The sequence below is a fragment of the Perca flavescens genome, chromosome 1 (assembly GCF_004354835.1).
Source record: "Perca flavescens isolate YP-PL-M2 chromosome 1, PFLA_1.0, whole genome shotgun sequence".
NCBI lineage: Eukaryota > Metazoa > Chordata > Actinopteri > Perciformes > Percidae > Perca > Perca flavescens.
Window position 1 is genome coordinate 36,676,169 of NC_041331.1, and position 21,057 is coordinate 36,697,225.

The 21,057-nt window shown below is 41.5% G+C and overlaps 1 protein-coding gene across 3 annotated transcripts in view; it reads left to right on the forward strand.

The window, feature by feature from the left end:
- Positions 1–2,523: 2,523 nt before the first annotated feature.
- Positions 2,524–21,057, forward strand: part of lrp4 (low density lipoprotein receptor-related protein 4) — a 140,325-nt gene continuing 121,791 nt past the window's right edge. For all 3 annotated transcript variants that reach the window (XM_028573797.1, XM_028573805.1, XM_028573814.1), the window contains exon 1: positions 2,524–2,921. In XM_028573797.1, the coding sequence (XP_028429598.1) occupies positions 2,861–2,921 (61 nt within the window). In that variant the 5' untranslated portion in view covers positions 2,524–2,860. The remainder of the gene's footprint in view (positions 2,922–21,057) is intronic.

The window sequence follows — 21,057 nt, forward strand, 5'->3', positions numbered from 1 at the left end:
GCTCCACGGGAGAGTGAAGGGGAATCGTGTGCTGAATGATGATATCCTGTTTAGAGATGAGGGAGCTCACGTCCTAACTGAAGCTGCCTCATAATTAGAAAGTAGGGTCTAAAGCCTCCTTTCCAGGGAAAGAGGAGAGACATATATATGTAGACTGCTAGTGATTCAGTCATTTTATAAGGACAGAAAATGAGATGGTATGCTTGAAATTATATCATAATGAAAATTTCAACAACAAAAAAAATAATTATTAACACCTGAAGGACCATTACAAACTCATTACTATTAATAGACAACAACAAATCATTGTAGATAATCATCATACAATGGTTACAATGTCACTGCAGGGCATAATGCTCAACTGTGATTTGTGAAATCAAATTTTTTGTTGTGGACTGTGGCCAACCAGGATGCATGCTGCTGAAATGACCTGCATGCACAAATGTACAAGAGACGTTTGTTTGTGAAGACCTTCCTAGACGTAGCCTTAAGACCCTGGACTTTGCATTGACCACTCATTGTTTAAGTACACCCGAACACCACCGTCACAGCTTTTCTTGCTACCTATGCCAGCACTCTCTACAGTCAGACACAAGTACAAAAACATAATGAATGTCAGGTTGAACTGACACAAAAGCAACAAAAATGTCACTATAACTGCTGAGTCAGAATTCCACAATGTTATGTATCAGGTTTGGGACCACATATAAAGGTGGCTCAAATTAGACTTGAAAATGTCAGATTCAGTGTGACTTTTTTGAATCTGACATTTTCAAGTCTAATTGAAACACTTTTTGAGGTAGAAGAGATTATTTTCCATTACCAGCATTGTGAACATGGACCACTGTTTGAATTCTAAACTTTACTCCCTGAATAGATATTTTCAAGACAAACTATCACATTTGTTAGGATTTTATCTTAGCTGGATATAATTCAGTACATGTACTATCCTGTATGCCAGAGGTAATACAATATTTGTTTAAGTTGATTCAAGTTTATTATTTTATTTATGGTTTTATTATTGGCTATTGGCTGTATGAAACTTATCAAAAAATGCTTTGAAGAGCCCTGGAAGGTATTGAATTGAGACTTTATAGAACATAATGAACATTTTTAGTCTCTCATACCCTCATACCATCAGGATCTAGTTCAAGATTCTTGTAATTACATACGGAGCCATCCATGGCCAGGCACCGGCTTACATCAGTGATCTGCTGCACCCTTATGTTGTCAGCAGATCTTTGAGGTCCTCAGATCAGGGCTTACTGGCTATTCCCCGTACAAAGCTGAAAACTAACAGTGGCTCTGTTTAGCCACATTGTTGACTAAATACTAAATACTGATTGTATTCCTATGTGATTTATGCCTTTGTGATTTATTGTGATTTACTGTGTTTAATTGTGATTTATAATGATCTTCGATTCGTTTAATGTATTTATTTATTTGGCCTGTGAAGCACTTTGTGACTCTGTCTGTGATTAGTGCTATATAAATAAACTTTACTTACTGTACTTACTAACATACTAGCATTCTAATAGGACATTTTGGTGTACAGTACTTAATTCCTTACTTACTTTATTGTATCTGTTGTGGTGCTTACACTATTTCTATAGGAACCGGTGATATGTGATCCCTAACAGTGAGATTATGGTGATATTATTTGATTTAACTCTAATTTTCAACATTGTGTTCTTATTGGAGCATGCAGTGAATGTAAAGTTACTTCATTGTAATAAATATACCTAGTTGTTTAATGTCTGATGGAATCACTGTCATATTCTTATAGGATTTTGCAGTGTGCGTGCAATAGTGAATAGTGACTTTTTGGACTAAACTGCATTTATAAACTTGTGCTGTAACTATATCAGCCCTATAGGAACATCTTGCAATCCTGGGGTAATATAAATCATGTGTCCACAGTGACCTTTTTGGACTTAATTACATTTTAATATAAACCATAATACTCCCCAGTAACTTTTTGTAAATCTGTGGTACCAAATAATGGCTGTGTAATGACCTCATCTCATGGCCATTATACCCCACTGTGGAAACCAATGCTCTGTCATTGGCCTCCAGTGACTTAAGTGACAACAGAGAAGGTTTTTACCCCCCCTCTTCTTCTTCTTCTTCTTCTTCTTCTTCTTCTTCTTCTTCTTCTTCTTCTTCTTCTTCTTCTTCAACCCACATGGTGTACGAAAGAAGAGCGCGGTGGGGGAAAGCACAAACAATATACACATGCCTCCAGATGCTTTCTGAATTTATCCTTTGATTTGCTGACCACCAGCCTCTTTTAAAAAGACATTGTAATTTAAGAAATGACACAACGAGAGCAGAGATTTTGGACGAGCCAATGTCTTGCGGGATAGGGAAGTAGAGGAATGAGGGTAATTACAACGTCAAAAACATCAACAAGTTGGGGAGATTCAATTTTTGTTGTGTATTGTATCATACGTAACGTGCTAAACATTTGCCATTGATGCTCATTTACGAACACGTTCGCTTAAATACACCGCCGTAGACACAGTGAGCTCCCCCTTAGCTTGCGTTTGGTACAGCCCACAGCTCCTTTTTGGTAGCTACAGCGTCAGGAACTAGAGCACAACATGATGGAGCCCGTAGCCAGGCTGTTCCCCTCAGAGTTAACTTTTTAATCCCGGTTTTGTCGCGTTATCGCACACAAGAGACGGAGGAGGTCGGGCAGAGAAAGGGGGCTAAAAACTCAGTCATGGTACGAGGTTAGCGTTGAAAGTCGGAGCGTCTACTTGCAACTGAAGCACGTTGATATTTAACTGTGAGGAAAAGAAGTAGAAGACGAGGGGAAAGGGAAGCCCGGAGAAGCGAGAGAAAAGCGGGGTACAAGATGCAGCTGGCCGCGGTGCTGTGGGGCTCCCTGATAACTTTGCTGCTCAGCCAGAGTCCAGGTAAGAAAATGTCCGTTTAAAAACGCTGCAAAGTGGAGTTGAAACTGCATGTGAGCGTGTTTTTGGGAGAGGTGAACGGAGGTATTTGTGCACCGCCGGTGTTTGTTAAATGTATTTTTGTTGTATTCCGTCCCTATGAGCTCTGTGAATTGGTTTGACTCGCACATTCAGACATAGAAACTCAGCAGCCAAGTTCCCCTCATATTAGAGAGCGCAATTTAGGTGGTTAAAATAGAAACTGTAGTGGAAAATATGTCTGAGTTTGAGCGTTAATCTTTTTTCTTTTCTTTTCTTTTTTTATTTCTTTTTTTACTTTTTTATTTATTTATTTTTAATCTTGTTTGACAACAACATGCGTGTGTAAGTGAAGCGATGGTCCGAGCTCTCAGATTTGCATAGTTTTTTATAGATTTAACTTGAGAAAATGTTTTAATTTTATAATTTCAGTTTTGTAGGCTACTCTGGAGTCTGGACCCTTCTTATCCTGCATACTAGCGAAAAGTGTTGTTGGAAGTATTTGGGTATTAGATGTTGTGGCGCGTGGCACTATTCTATGGGGATTTGGAAGATGTAACTGGTTTTTGGTGTTACATGCATGTAGGTTGTATGGACTACCATGTGAGGGGTGTATGCATGTCTGATGTCCTGTCAGAGCTCCACCTTCAGGCAGATTGCTATCAGCCCTTTGCTGATGAGGAAAAAAAAACCAAATCTTAAATCAGTTAAAATGCTGGTTTAAGCATTCTGCAGTCATTCTACTGGTTAGGTTTAAGTTGTGGTTTGTTGTGGATGCCTTGAAGCTGAGAATGAGTCATGAAATGTACGAAAGACGATATGGAGTTTGTGCTCTTGCATGGGTTATAAGCTGCAAAAAAAAAGTACAGAACTGTTTTTATTTTTTTTTATTTTTATCTTTAACTTAAAAATGCACTTTTCAGTTATCTCTGTTATGCAAATGATCCATTGCCTTAAAACAAAAGTTTTTATTTATGGGATATGACAGTAATTTCAGTGGATGTTGCCTTTTATTTTTCAATTTAGTTTAAAAAAACAAACAAGCATGTTGCTCTCGACTGTGATTGCAGGTGAACTGGGTTGTTTATCTATGATAACCTACATCCTGCCTCTCCGCCCCCAGCAGCACTTGTAATAGGTCTGAGTTGATTTCCTCCACCCCCTTCCTATGTTTTCTCTAACACCTTGTATTTACAACATGTTAGAACAGCCGCTGGAATGCAAAGACCCTACGTAAGCTATTTCTAAACACACACACACACAGACACACACAGCGGGCTAAGGATCATGCACAGACACAGTCACACACACGGATGCTGTGCCCTCTGACATGACATGAAAAGATTTATCCGACAGGCTAGCAACAATTATATCTGTAATTGGCTGGTTAGACCTCAAAAAGAGGTTGCTGTAATTGTGACAACTCCTAAATGTCACCAGTAGACGGTCTCTGAAATGTCAGCCAGATAAGATTCAATATCCAATTGAAAACAAAAGCCCCCCTGAATGATCCACATCCTATTTATAGTTGGGTCTTTCATCCTTTAAGATATAGTTATCAATGTTTTCCCTTTCTCCCCTCTTTATCTGGATTGGGTGGGGGGGGGGGTAATAATGGACTTGTTCCAAAGCAATTAAGTCTACCGGGCCTGTATCATGTCTTAAACACATCCTTGCCTGTCGTGCATGAGTGAGTCCACTGTGGCACACAGCTGACACTGGTTCTGTAGGGCCTGTACCTGATAAATGGTGTTTATTCCAATTTTCAATCCAAGATCTTTAAATGTGATCATTATCATGCCAGCAAATTCCAGATACGACATTTTCCCCTTATATTTGTCAGGATGGAAAATCCTCTGAAATAGCATTTAAACCCTCATGTGACACTGACAGTCAGACTTGCACTAATGCCATTATTTTTAGGGCTAGTGGCTCTTTAAGACAAGATCTCATCCCACAGCTATCCAGTGGTTGGAAAACTCCAGAATACACGAAAACCCAACGTAGACATGTGTGACAATGAATTTACTACCAGTAAATAAAATGTTCAAAGCAAAAATGTAGTTCCAGTGCGTCAAAAATTGAAACGATTATCATATCGGCCCCAAATATTGGCAACATAATATATCGCTCTAACCCTGACATGTCAGCTGTTTATTGTCCTGACTCTTGTATTATAAGATCTACATAATGGGTTCATGGAAAGATGAATTAAATGGTAAAGGCTATAATTTCTAAGGTGTGTGTGTGTGTGTGTGTGTGTGTGTGTGTGTGTGTGTGTGTGTGTGTGTGTGTGTGTGTGTGTGTGTGTGTGTGTGTGTGTGTGTGTGTGTGTGTGTGTGTGTGTGTGTGTGTGTGTGGCCTTGCAGTAATGGGCTGAGTTAGTTTAATGGTGTGTTGGGGAGTGTGTTACAACAATTTAATGATGTCGTTTGGGACAGGATGACCCCTCACCCACTCCTCCGAACCCCACTTAAGGCTCCTCATTTACTAATAAACTATTGATTGGACTCGCAGGTTGAGTCAGAACCTCTGGTGTTGTTCCACTGAAGACCACTTTTGTACTTACAGTTAAGCGCCATTGACCGATAAATCCATAATCCAATGAGGATTGGATGAAATATTCCACTTGAATGATGATCCTCCTGCAGAATTGAACAGGACTAAACTGAGACCGTGCTGCCGTATGAATCTGACAGCTTGGCAACTGTCCAAAAAAAAAATCCTTCCTTAGGTGGGGTTGGTTGGTTTTTAGCTTCTGCAGCCAAACAAAGAATAAGAAAAGAAAGGAAGATGATGACTGTAAAGGAGGAGAGATGGGCTGCAATTATTTACGTCATCAACAAATGTCCATTGCAGTTTACTAGAACTTCAGGCTACATCTTCAAATAGCTTCTTTTGTCCAACTTAAAGTCCAAAACCCCAAAATGTTCAATTTCAAATGCCGTAAACCACACAAAGGCAGCACCACATCGCATTTAAGATGCTGGAAGTGGTAAATGTTTGGTATGTTTTACTTGCTATAAGGCCTAAATGAGTTTCCAGCATTGTATTATCGCAGGCGGGTCACCTCACCAGAAATAATGGTATTGGTTTTGGGCACCTAAACTCCGGAATCGTATCCTCACGAGTACATAAACATTTTAAATAATACAAAACCCATCTCCTCCTCGCCACCTCTGCAAAACCATTTCATGATTATTGAAGATGTTGTTGATAAACCTTCTTTTGATCGTCTTAATTGACTAATTAGTTCAGCACTAGTGGTAATTGGACGGAGAACAGAAGAAGTAAAAAGTAGAAAACAAATCACAGGAGTAAGAGCGGTGTATAGTAGGAGTTAGAGGAACGGAGAGAGGTGGGGAGGTAGGGAGTTTGGCCTTGTGTTTGCTTTAGGTTGCTGCTGGCCTTTGTGTCCTTCCCTGACACCTGTATCCCCTCATCAGATTGATTAGTCCCCTGGCATTGCCCTACTCATCCTGGACTAACACACACACACACACACTTTTAACTAGTGACCTTTTCACAGAACCTTCAGGCGTGGTTTTGCGTGCCCAGCGAGCATTAGAATGATGATTTATGACATTGTCTTGCAAAATAGCTCCAACACCACATTTGATTAAGTGTCCTCAGAGTGACTGTGTTGGTATTAATAGTGTTGCAATGTTGATTTTACAGAATAACTCAGCCTACAGACAGATTAATTGCATGCCACAAAGTTGTTTTTGGTACAGATTCCACTCTGCAGGCGACGATACTTTTTCTCCGACAGAGAACGGTTGTTTTCAAGGATGTGGCTCAAGGACTACGAAACGGGACTCCTTTGTCTAGGTACACTTGGCAGGGTTTGATTGTTTTGGCATATATGCCCATTCACCTTCCACTCTGTTGACTTTCTTGTCGAGCTATTCAGGGGCTTCAGGGGGAGGACAAGGTGTGTGTGTGTGTGTGTGTGTGTGTGTGTGTGTGTGTGTGTTGGTGTCAGGCAGGCTTTTGCTTTCACCAAAGGAAGGCAGACTGGCCCACCTGATACCCCCACTGTGCTTTGTTGTGTTTCTGCTGAGGGGATGGAGTTGCACCTCCAAGGTAGCATTGGAGGTAACCTATGATTACTTGATTTGAAAATCCCCCCACCCCCCTTCCAACATTCCCATGTGGATGAATGTGAGGACCCCCCCCTCCCCCTCCCCCATCCCTCTACTCATGTTCCTTCACCTTCCTATGAATCACCTGGCTCTCTCCCCGCGAGGCCGGCCTCCTCTGCGAGAGACCCCCCAGGGGTACTCTCGTCTTTGGGGTCGTCTTTCATTTCAGAACATGATGCCACGGCCCCGGGGCCTATTTCAATTATGTTCACAGCGCTAATATATGTCACAGATGTCCGCTTTTGAGATCACACAAGCAAGAAAACAAACAGTCAACCACTGGCAGCCATCGGTGCGGAGAGCAACGGTTGGCGCTGTAACAACAGAAGTGGTCCACTGGTGGAAAGCCATGTCACGGGTTTAATTCTGTTGTACTGTTTTTGCTGCCGCTTTCACTCACTACGAGGATGATGAAAGATTGCCGCCAATGCGCGTTTGTTTATTTCAATGGCCTGATGTTTTGAAGGAATTTATAGTGCAGACCAAAAACAGCCAAAAGAATTAAGATACATTGTAACCTCCGGCACAGGGACAACAAATGAAAATGAGCATTCCAAACTAACTCTGGCCCGTTTTTCTGTCGATCACTTGCAAAAAAAAAAGCATTTAGTCTGCCGGCAGCTGGGGCTCAGGTTGTAGAGCGGTTCGCAATTAATTGTAGGCTTGGTGTTTTGATCCCTACCTCGTCCTGTCCGCGTGGCAAAGGGACCTTGAGCAAGACACTAAACCTCAAATGGCTCCCAATGGTGAAGGTATTGGCCATCAGTGAGTGAGTGTGAATGGGTGAATGTGAGACAATGTGCTACATAAATGCAGTTCACTCTTGTCTGGAGCTGGTAACACCAGCAACTTAAGTTTCCTTAAAACATGTATTACAAAATTTTTGGTTTTAGTTTAATGGACATTTCTTGTTTGAGTGGTTAGATTTAGGGCTGGGCGATATGGAGAAAATCGGATATCACGATATTTTTGACCAAATACCTCGATATCGATACCGCAACGATATTGTAGTGTTGACTATTGGTGCTTTCACAAAATATTTACACAATGAGATTTTTGATAAATAATCATCAGTAATGTGGATATAATAACTAAGTGGGCAAAGGCAAATAATAGAACAGCTAGAACAGTCTGGTAAGTTCCTAAAATGACATCACTTTACTGTAATGCAGCCTTTAAAACCAGGAAAAGACAACACTTATGCCAAATTACAATATCCAAAATCTAAGATGATATCTAGTCCCATATCACGATATCGATATAATAGCGATATATTGCCCAGCTCTAGTTAGATTTTAAAAAAAAAAAAAAAAAAAAAAAACTTCCAACGGCAGATTGCCATCACATTTTGATAATAATGTTTCTCTCTATAAACGGTGACCTCAGGTAACACATGCCCGCTGTCTTTAAAAAAAAAAAAAAAAAAAAAAAAACGTGTTACGTGAAATTCAGGCCACGTCACCGTAGAGGTTTGGTATCAAAAGGGACAGTCGTCGTTTTTTAGGCCATGTAGTATGAATCGGTGTTCCTTGGGGGTTGCAGATTATTGGAGACTGTAATAAACTCTGGTTCTGTGTCTCAGCGGGGGTCTGCTGTAAAGGACAGAAAGATAAGCAGAGCTGGAGACTCGCTGTCTGAGCACAACCAGGGGAGGGGGGGCAGGGACACAAAGACATTTTGAAGGACACACACTTGCACAGATCCATAGTAACTTGATTCTTCAGGGGCTTCATTTCAGAGCATCTGCAGGGACGCTGACGATTCTAGCAAATTTGGTTGAAGACATCCGTGAGAAATGATTGGTTGCTTTGACAGATTTTTGTGATGAAGGACCTCTTTTGGTCTCCAAATGTGGTTTCAGCCATGCGTTAAAAATAAGCCACTTATTCTTGTGTATCCAAGAAGACACCACGGGATCCTCTTTACAGACAAAAAGGAGACATTTGTTTGATGCCAGTGTCTGCACGGGTTCAGTTTGAGTGTCAACAGGGAATTTGTGCAGGGCCATATTTTCAGCGTGTCTAATGGCTTAAACTGCTCAGTGGGCCACACACACAAACATGTGGTTTGGGGATGACTTTTGTCTGTGGGTAAACAATGTTTCGGATGTGAGAAAACATCCGAACAATTTGTCAGTGCAGGACAGCTGTCCCCTTGTCATCTTTGGGGCAGGGGGTATCCAATTAATCTTGGAAATGAATGGGCAGTTGAAAGTTGTATTTCTCAATAGGCAGCAATTAATCATTAATATTCTGGATTTAATATCTTCTGTTGGAAATGTGGTGATATTCTACTGTATGTTTTTTTTATTGTCAACAGATGTCATGAAAAGATCAAAACCAAAACTGAATTGTTTTGCCAAAGCCTGATCTAACTTATTCCTACGTTCCATTAATTGTTGTCAAAAAAGAACTACTAAACACACAAAGTCCTCGATCAAGGAGCCACATGGAAATTTCTTGGACAAAGATCTTAGTTATCTCTTGCAGAGAAAAGTGAAAGTCAGGGTGCTGTCCTGCAGCAGAATTAATTAACTCCTTCTCTGTTGATCCTTAAGTTCCAAACAAAGTCACCAGAAAATTGCAAATTGTGCTTCTTTCTGTAGAGTTTTTGTGAACAAGGAGGCGATATTATGGCAAGCCAGTAGCATATTTTGCAACGTTTGTCCAAGTTTTTGCCTTGGCTCTGGGTCACCATTGCAATAGTAAGTGCTGTGATTCCAAGCTGACTACACGTTCTGGAGTAAGCTGCAAACATTTGGAAGCCACGTTTCAAGTCACAGGAGGTGGGTATTTGATTGTTAGAGTTACATGGCCATTTCTTTCCTTTTGCTACATGTTTTCCAGGCTTTGTAGTTTTTTTTTTCCCCCCTTTGTTCTCACATGAGGTGGTTTTTCTGGACATATATGTGCACCTCTCGTGCTCAGCACCTTAAACTCTGCAGGTTGCCTGTGGTCACTATCTTTTATCTGTCCTGCCCACCCTCTCTCTTCACCAGTGGTGGTCCTGCAGATGGGGGCTTGCAGCTGTCTCATTGCTCACCTCCAAAAGGTGCCTGAATGATGGCCCCCTCATCTCCCTCAACATGCCTGTATGCACAAGCCGCCTGTTCAACCATATGTTCAGGAACACACACAAACACCCCCAGCTTCCATCTGAAGCTTTAGATAAGATTAGAGTGTGATATGATTTGACTGATACCCCCCAAAAGACTTAACTCAGCGCACTTACTCCCCAAAAGCACACCCGTGTTAAATCCTGTATCGCACACATCCGTAAACACATCCTGTCTGTGCATTTACACTCTTGGCAGCCTAATGGGCCGAATGTAGAGCTTAAAGGCTTGATGTCTCGATGTATAGAATATGTGAAATCTGTAGCCTTCCTGTAGTTACAAAATGTCATGTTAAGCTGATGTCCATGTACCATCTGATGTTGGTGTGTAGCTCAGCTCTGTAGAAAAACAGCTGAGCGTACTTGGTGGACTTTCCGATCACACTGCATACAGTATGAGCACACGGTGTATCGGTGTCGCCTTTCCCTCCCTGCGACTCTACAACTGCAGGGAAACACCTGCTATGTATCGGATGTTGATCTAGTTGTTGAAACCAGTAGGAGGCACGCTGCAGCACCTATGGTATTAAAAACGTTTCCAAAGAAATATCAGACACACTCACTTCGTCTTGTATGTCCCATCAACAGTCCAAACACAGAGATACTCCATTTACAACATAAAACATAGAAAACCGCAAATACAGTTCATTCAAATTGGAACCGGATAATATTTGGAATGGTCAATTGATCAAAATTGTTGATTCATGTGCTGTTGATGGACTAATTGTTGTTATCATTTGTAATAACATCCTAATTATTGTGCTTTTATGATCTACTATTAATTTGCCAAATTTTAAACCAGCATAAAACACAATCAAGATCCTCTGCATAAAACTAAAGCATGCGTAACATAAGCTATTTCAACAGTAGTTCGAAGTTCATGGTAACAACAGAGATGGCTGTGCCCCGGGAGTCTGGTACATTTTATACTTGAAATGGAAATTAGGACATAACCATACCATAGGTAGCTAACTGCTAGCTAGAAGAAAACTGAGGTGTAAATTCCCCCCACTCTTACTCTCACACACACACACACCGTTAAGACTTCCTCAGGGCTTGTTTAATCTCAGTGCCTTTGCCCTTCTAGAGTGACATCGCTCACTTTTGTCCCCTCGATACTGACACACAGTGATGTCACCTGAAAGTGTGAGAGCTAAAACCTGACTCTCTCGACACACACACACACACACACACACACACACACACACACACACACACACTGCTTAACTAGAGAGGGTGCCCTCACAGCTAGGTGTTGATGCAGGTGAAGCAGTGTACCTGTGTAATTCATACTTCATGGAGGGAAAAATGGTTGTTTCACATCTTCCTTCTCTGCCAAATGTCTTCATGCTTATGCTTCTTCTTTACATCCCCCCACCCCCCCACACTCTTTCTTCTTCACCATTTTCTTTCAGTGGACCCTTACAGGCTTTAACTCAGCCAGGCCTGTGATGAAGGAAATGGAGGTGGTAGTTGTGAAGGTGGTGAGGGTCTTGATTATACAAACAGTGAAGGGCTTTGGAGGCCCCCTTTGAGACATAGAGCTGGAATGGGGACGCGGCTGAAAGCGCTGGACTCCCTAATGAACTCGAGTGGCCCATAGAAGCGAGGCCTTTTCACAGAAGCCAAGGAGGACAAAGTGTCAAAACAAGCCCAGCCCCTCTTCGTTCTCAGGGGCTAAACGCCGCCTTTTGACTCTGTGGAGTGTGGGCATCTGAAGGGGAGGCCATGAGGAGAAAGGAGGGGGAGGCAGAATGTACTTGTTAAAACAATGGCCTCTTAAATCAAGCACCCCTCCTTGCCTCTCTTCTTCTCCTTAGCTCCTCTGCTCCCGCCTCCCTAACCCCCTCCTTGTATCGCCTCGACTTCCAATTAGACCTACTCTTGCACAAGCTGTTGAAAGCCCCGTATATTGCAGGGGCCTCAAAGGAGAGGCTTTGGAGTTGAGTCTCTGTAGCAGTGTTGCCTCTATGAAAAGTCTTAGTATTCAGAGGAGAGCCCTGTTTGGGCTCTTAAAAGCACTCAATTTGCCACTGGGGACTTGTGTACCATCATGTCCCCTCCATTCGCCGCTTCTACACTCCCTTCTTCCCTCTTTCTGAGCCACTCCACCCCCTCCATTCCTCGTATCTCCTTCTCCATCCCACCCTCAGCCAAAACTCTTTCTTCTGTTTGTGACCCCTCCGTTGCGCCGCCATGCTTGGCTGCTCACGGGGCCGGGGCAAGAGCCGTGCATGGCCGGGGCCCAAGTGCTTGCTGCCTCCCTCCCCTTAGATGTTTAGCCATGGATGAAAAGCGGAGACAAATATGTCTGTGGTTCAAAGTCCATCCCGGCAATTACAGTGACTGATTAAAGAGTTGGCCTACACAGGCAGCTATGTATAATACTACAACTCCCACTCAGTGTTTCATAACAGCACCTTCAGAATAGAACTGAACTCAGCAGTGCCTGATAAGGGCCCATGGCTGGCTGAGTCCACTGTTAACGGTGCAGTGATCGAGAGTTGGTGCCATAAAAGGGGCCACGATTGTTTTATGGCCAGAGTTTTTAATAACTAGAGCAGACAGTGTTGTTAAAATATTCCTGTGCATTAAATAGAACTAAAAGACTAGTGCTGCAGCAATCAATCGGTCATTCATGATTGCTTGCTTTTTCCCCCATTTCATGTTCATGTTGTTAATCAGGTTGTACTCATATGTTGATTTACTTTGGACTCATCATCACAAATGATCTTAAATGCAGCACTGTGATTACACCAAGGGGGAATTTCAAATGTTAATGTAAACATAAGCAGTGTTTTCAAGATTGAGACTCTTTCGAACATTTCCTCAAATGCATGCTGTTTTAGCTGCAACTTTAAACCATTTAAAACTGATAACCTTTGGGTGCAGATTTTGTGTTGATCCTAATCATAGATTACTAAGAAATAAAACCCCAAAAACCAATCCTAAACCAATCATCAAGGCTAACATTTAGCAAAACATTTATTTGGAAAAGTCCAGTAGTTGGATCTCAGCATACTAGGGCATTTTTTAAAGTGTATAAAAAATTATCAAGAAGCAGTAGATTTGCTGGAAGGAAAAAAAAAAAATGAAAGAAAAAGAGGATGAATAATAAGAGATACAGTGTTACAGTTACTTTGCCTGAGGATTGTATTTGGCCACTCCCAGTGGCCAGAATAAGTCTTCATGCCTCAAGGCAAAACTAGAGATGGAGCATAACAACAAGACTCTCCACCACAACCAGGGGAACCATCTGCCTCGACTGAAGTGAACTTAAGCGGGCCGCAACAATACTCTGCTGAGAGTCTGCTCTAATTGGGTCAGCATGATTTTCCACTTTTGTTGCTAGGTGGTTGATCTATGGGGCTTCTATTCTGAGAAGCGCCTACTTAAGTTATTGTATCGGCCATCAAGAGACAAATCCATCTATGTTGGGCAAAGTCCATTCTGTCACATCGTCCTCATTTTCATTTAGCCCACATTTATTTTAGAGATATTGCTCCAAATCATACAGTAGTCATGGCCCAAAAATGGGTTCTCTCAAAGGCTTGTCCCACTTCTTTTGTGATTTTTATGTTTTTAAATGTATAAATTTAACTGAAAGTCCTTGGTCTTGAGTGTATACTTTCCAGTGTTGTCACAGATGGCAGGGACACCACAATGGGGTGAACTAAGGATAGGCCCTCCAGATTGTAGGTCTGACGGTAGCAGGCAGGGGGCTCTATGGGTTTTCTAAAGTTAATCCATACACTATGTCTGTTTATTTTGTCTGTGATTTAAAGTAGAGAAGACCTAGAGTTGTAGAAAAGCAGCAACCATTTCCATGTCTTCTTGACACAGACAATCTTAATTTATGCTGTTTCTGCCCTCTTGCTCAGATTGGACAAAGACAGAAATCTTGAGCATCAGGCAGTTGGGGTGTGACACCCAGCTCACTAGACGAGACAAGATTTTAACCTATTTTAAAGCTAAAGAAGAGGAAAAATTGTCCTTTTATTCAATCGAAAGTCACAGAATGAAAAACGAGCACTGAAAGGTTTTGCCACAAACTCAAATGACTGGCTTATCTCCTGTATAACTAACAGTTACACCGTCCTTATTCCATATGTATGGTGGAGAGATAAGGCCGTTTTACAGTCGCCACAGACGAGCTGGTGCGTGCCAATGTGACGTCAAAATGAGGTAGATCTCACTGGCGCGCAAGAATTTTTAGTGGGCGTCCAGAGGACACGCACCACTCTTATTTTTTTTCAACGACGCGCAACAAAGTGGAAACAGGAAGCATGAACGAGCTTGAGGGTAACCGGATGCCAGGACTCCCAGAGTGACTGCAAGTCTCTCTTGTAAACTCACTGGGTTAAGATGAGTTCTTTCAGGGTTAATGAAAGGCGTGATCCGACGAAGTAGGTCATTGAATAAAAATCGAAGCATTGACGTCAATGCTGCTGCCAGTTCTGCCGTTGTTTACCTTTTTCTTGTTCTTCTAGTCCTTAGACATAGCAAAGTCGGTAGCCTTTGCTCATTAGCGCCACCTCAGGAGAAGACTGCAACTAGTGTCACGACCACCACACGCAAGTATAAACGGTTAACGGCGCTCCCATGACGTCACACTGGCACGCGACAGGTTGGCTGCGATGAGTATACCCCATGTTTTAGTCTCTTCACTCAGAGAACCAAGGTTACAATATAACCACGCATTTACTGGCAGCAGCTGAGACCAGTTGTTTTGTACTTGAATTTGTCATTGTACAGTAGACAGAGTGAAATACGCTTTATTTCTCTCTATCGTTTCACAGTGATTACATTCTAAACACAAATAAATTACCATCAAACACTCAACAGATGATTTTTGTGAAGACAGATGCTCTTTTCTCCTCCTCTGCATTCTATTCATTGCAGCAGTAAACAAGGAAGTAGGCTACTCCAGTGTCAATGTATGACCTTTTATAGGACGAAGGAAAAACATTTCTTTGTTTAATATCATTAAATTAGTAAAGTTAGGTTTTGCTGTACGCTTCCCGACTCATTTTAAAAAGGACAAAGAAAGAGGGGTCTAAGCGAGACAGCACCACTGTGTGTGTGTGTGTGTGTGTGTGTGTGTGTGTGTGTGTGTGTGTGTGTGTGTGTGTGTGTGTGTGTGTGTGTGTGTGTGTGTGTGTGTGTGTGTGTGTGTGTGTGTGTGTGTGTGTGTGTGTGTGTGTGTGTGTGAAGAGAGGGAGAGAGAGAGCTGCGGTACTCTTAACGTTCTAACACTGGATTTTACAGGCAGCTTTTTTTCTTCCGCTATCACTCTGCAAAAGTTAACTCAGAGTCAACTTTGGAGAACGGGCTAATTTCGGGCTAATTTTGAGGTCAAAGTCAGACTCATCTGTCATGCTGGCTGCTGCTCTGCACTTGTGTACTGATATCGCGAGACACTTTTTACCTCAACGAGAAATCTCATCACAGGCTCTTGCATAGCTTTGCATTGGTGGTAGATGCTAATTGCATTCATTGCTCCTAGGTTATGAGATGATTGGGGATAGAGCGTGCAAGGATGTTTTTGTCCAGACCTGGACGACTGGTGCTCCTTACAGATCCTGTACAAGTGTTAGCTTGGAAGGGAGAGGAAATCTTGGGCACAGTTAAATCAGAGCCAGGCCTGGACCTAGCCCTGGAAGTTGGATTGTATGCTGGGGTTGGACTAGGCTATTGAAAAACTCTGGTCAGTGTCCAAACTGGCCTGTTCATTTTCACTATCCTTGGGAGTTTGATGGCTTCAGTTTACAGCACAATTTCTATAAGAGCCAAACGGTTTGCACCAGTAGAAATGAACAGCTCACTTTCCAGCTACAGACACATTTGGAAAGTGTTTTAAAATGTTGCTGATAATCCAAATGAATATGCAAAAACCACATAAAGGAATATATAAATGAATATACAATTTGATTTATAAATCAAACTAGGAAAACAAGCATGTTAGATGGCACTATTGTCAAATACTTCTGTAAGGTTCAACCTAAAGTTCTAAGGACAATACAATGACTGGTACTATACATAGGCAGCCGTTTGGGCACACTTAGAAATACCTCCTGACAATGTCAGTCGGTGTCCTCTCTGACTACCTCTCCTGCTGCAGGCTACTTTAGATCTTCGATTGATTGCTGTAACCTTGGCAGCCAGAAGGGAGCCAGGGACACACTTTAGAGCAGCATTCATAAAACACAGTCACTTCTGAAATTGCTCATTTAATAGGGATGCTGTGCGGACTCTTGCTCTCTTAAGAGAGAAGTGCATTAGGCTCTGAAAGCGTATTTCAAGGCATTTTTACTCATCCTCTTGCCTTCACACTCAGTGGTGAAGCATTCATTTTATGTCCATGTTTAGGCTAGCGCTTAGGGTCATGGTTAGGCTCAGAAGTGGCTGGCTTTTTTTTTTTTTTTTTTACCAGCTCAGTAAATGTGTTGTTTGAGCGAACTGGTCTGCTTGCTATACATGTGGTGGGAGCTCAGGTGTTCTTCATCAACGTTGTGCAAGTAGAGTAGAGCATCTTAAGCTGTGTCCGAAATCACTCACTACTCGCTATATAGTCCACTATATAGTGATTTTGCCATTTTGTGGTGCTGTCTGAATATAAAGTTATAATTCTTATACACTATAGTGGACAAAGTATCCCATAATGAATCTTGAGAAGTAGTGGACAACGATGGTCACTAACCATCAGTGTTGGGAGTAACGCGTTACAAAAGTAACGCAATTACAGTAATGTATTACTTTTTGCTGTAACGCAGTAATATAACGCATTACTAATTAAATTTCGGTGATATTATTACCCGTTACAATCTCAGTAACGCGAGTTACAACGCATTTTAATGCAACATTTTTTAAGAATTTCCCAACACCGCAAAGCATTTGTTCACAGGGAAAAAAAAAAAGCCGTGCGTATTATTTCATAACATCTGTGTCCCAACAGGTGACGGTACGTCAGCTCGGACCGCTGTGTGTCCGAGCCGCTGACAGATTTAAACATGTCGGGAATTAATGTTTAGGTTGTTACACGTAAATCATTGCAGTTTATCATCCGTGGAGAGTAACTCTGCCTGTAGTGGAACTGCTTCGAATGACGACCAAAAACGCTTGTCTTTTACTGTGACCATTTACTGTTCAATATGTTGCTGTCATGAACGGTAATAATTATTACAGTTGCAGTTTTACAAACAAGAAAGTGAGCAACTTAGCTTGACGGACATGTTGCATCTCAGTAAGCTAACAAGAGTACACAACAGACAACTTCCGTGTAGGCTACTTCAAAATAAAAGCACTTCCTGTAACGGTTCGCAGTAAAATTACTGTTAAAAAAAATAAGGGTGTGGACCTTTTCACATATCAGCTGTAAATCAAGTACTGTAAATAATGTAAATAGTTAGTTTTAATCACACTATAATCGACCATTTCCTTTAGACTGTTTTAAACTAAACAACATGAATTTCTTATTCAAGTGCTTTAAATAAACATTTTACAACAATGCCGTACTTCAATAGCCTCGTGAGACCGTCCTGATCTCGCGAGCTCCAGTTTTCCACTCGCAGATCAGTCTGGCATCTTGAGGCAGAGAAAATTTGGAGCCGTTAGCCAAACGACCAGGCCAATCAGCGTTGGTTTTGAGGTGGGTTAGGTGGTGATAGACAGATGGTTTATCCAATCAGCTAACCAGTATTATCAGCCAGCGGTAGCCCTAATTCTGTTAGCCGCTCGCTAATGCTTTTTTTCTCTTGGATCCTTCTTTTGGAATATGGTCCAGGAACCTGAAATGGTGCCTTTTTATTCCTACATTCTCGTTACACAAATGGCAAATATCCTTTACCGACATGTTGCTTGCATGCTGAGCTTACGAGCTATGCTTTGCCTGCAGCAGCAGGGGCGGGCTTGTGGTTGTATTTTAATACGCTTTGTGGATCTGATTGGTTGATTTGGCCCGTCTATCACCAACATAGGTGATAGACAGATGGTTCATCCAATCAAATCCAGTATTCCGCCCCTTCCCAAAAGTTCTCCAACGGAAAGTTCCCAGATGGATATGCCGAGCAAATGCGAAGCAATCCATCTGGTGGAGTCAGGTTAGTACTTCAATACAACCATAAGATATTTTTAATTGAGTATTTTCATTTTCTCCTACTTGTATATTGTACGTTTTACTTATCTATTTTTTATAGCTTTAGTTACTTTGCATATCCATATTAATTATACAAAATATTATGAATAATCTATGATGTATCAAAGTGGATAAAGAGGAGATTTTATTGATCCGGTGGTGAAATTCACAAGCTAGCTGCCAAGTCAAACTTCCGCTATTATTTTGGTGAAAGTAACTCAAAAGTAATGCAAAAGTAGTGTAACGCATTACAATTCAGAGACCGTAATATTGTAATGTAACTAATTACTCTCAAATGACAGTAACTAGTAATCTATAATGTATTACATTTTGAAAGTAACTTGCCCAACACTGCTAACCATGCACTATGTACCATCATGCATTGCGCTGAAGGAAAAATAACGGAGAAACGAGAGCAGCGCGACTGCAACCTGCCGTACAAATGTAAGTAATTTCTGTTTAACTTGCAATAGTATGTTGAAGTTAGTTTTGCAAGTTTCATAGCCAAGTAATAAATTGTGAATTCAATGCGGTACGCCATTACTGCGCAAGTCATGGCTAGCTTACCAGCTTGCTAATGTTCGCTAGCCCTCTTTTGTACAGTTTAAACAAGATGATAATAATAATAATAATAATAATAATAATAATAATAATAATAATAATAATAATAATAATTTCATAAGTAGCTAAATTACATTGGTAGTGTCACACAAGCACCAGAGAGAGAGATCAATTGTAAATGTATTTTACTCTTCAGTATGGCTGGGTATCGATACAAAATATTCAATACCAATACTGTGACTTCCATACTGGTTCCTAAACAATACTTTTTTCGATGCCAATTTTATAAAATCAATTTTAACAAAAATAAATTACAACATTGCGGCACAAATCTTTTTGTTTATTTTTTTTAGCTCCTACTACGTGAGCCCCATCTCTGTACGTAATGTAGAGTTTTTTCTGTCAGCCTCTACGACGTGTAACATTAGACCAATCACCAGCATTATTAGATCTTGGAGAAACATGCTTATTGGCTCACTGACGCTGATGAGATTTACTACTTGGGTATTGAAATTGGGTATTGAATGACGAGGCATTTTTCGATACTCGATACTTTAGAGCCAATTTGCTCGGTGCCTTAAAAGTATTGAATTTGGTACCCAGCCCTACTCTTCAGGGGCCGACAACCGTGAGCGGAGGAGATGAACGAGACGGGCTACTATGGGCCTGGGGCAGAGGTCTGGCAGGAAGTTTTTGCATTTCAGTGCACAATACTGTAAATACAGATATTAAAACTGATAAGGGTGTCATGTAAATAATTATGTGACTAATAGCTACCTGACAGTATAATCACAGTCTAATAGTACCGTATGTAATGTGAAAAGAAAATTGCGCCTCAGTTTTCCCAGTAGGGGGTGTAGTCTGGCACTAAATGCAAGTTGATTTCCATACTGATAATTCAGAAACAATATATATATCTATTGTATTTTAACCAACAAATGTAGATGCCTTGCATCAGGTAAATCTTTTTCATTGACAAGTTGACGACGTCTTGGAAGTTTAGCAAGAGCAGTACGTCTGTTAATTATTCTGTTTCAAAAATATTATAAATATAACAAAGAGAGAACAATTGATATTGTATAGGGTGGCGTTTCCTCAGCTCTAAAATCTGTTTATGAAGAGTATTATTAAGAAGTATTTTGAGGAAAGTTTGTCTTTCCGGAAAACGACACAAATGACACCACAACATGACCAGAACGTGCTTATGTACTTGCCCAATGTACTTTCTATTTATTCATTTGGAAAAATACATTCAGTGTAATATGTATTGAGTATCACTACAATTCATGTCAGAATTTATTATGGATGGTCCACCGGCCGATGTTGATCTGGCACGTTTTAATTGTGCAACGCAATGATTGAAATAGGGGCGCTGAGAAAATGTCCCGAGCTGTGTCCGAAAGTATTTTTTAATTTTGCCGATGAGCTCACTAATATAGTCGACTACATAGAAATCCCCATATTGTGAGTAGGAAGTAGTGAATGTGTGAGGGATTTTGGGCACAGCGTCTGTCTTTGAGCAGGGAAGGAAAGGTCACGGCTTGTGGCTTCAGGATATCAGAGGTGTCGCCTTCCTCTACTTTGTCATTCATGGTAAATCCTTGACAGGTGCCATGGCTTAATGTGAGTCTCTTTCATGCTACATGCATTTAACCCGTGTGTGTGTGTGTGTGTGTGTGTGTGTGTGTGTGTGTGTGTGTGTGTGTGTGTGTGTGTGTGTGTGTGTGTGTGTGTGTGTGTGTGTGTGTGTGTGTGTGTGTGTGTGTGTGTGTGTGTGTGTGTGTGTGTGTGTGTGTGTGTGTGTGTGTGTGTGTGTGTGTGTGTGTGTGTGTGTGTGTGTGTGTGTGTGTGTGTGTGTGTGTGTGTGTGTGTGTGTCAGTGTGTGTCAGACAGGTGCCAGGGTGCAGTCAAGTTGCCCGGCAGTTGCAGCAGCGGGCTGAAATAAAAAAGGTTCAGCTGGCGCCCGTAGTGCTCTACTCAGATATGCGCCTCTGGCAGTGTGCCACAAAAACACACACACACCAACCAGGAACACTGTTGATTGTAACAAATACACAATGTACTCCCAAACAATCGCACACACATCTTTCCCTGCTGATTTTCTTCCTCTCTGCTGCCACAGCTGAAGCTGGCACCCCGGGCTCGGCTGTCACCCCTGAGGGCTCAG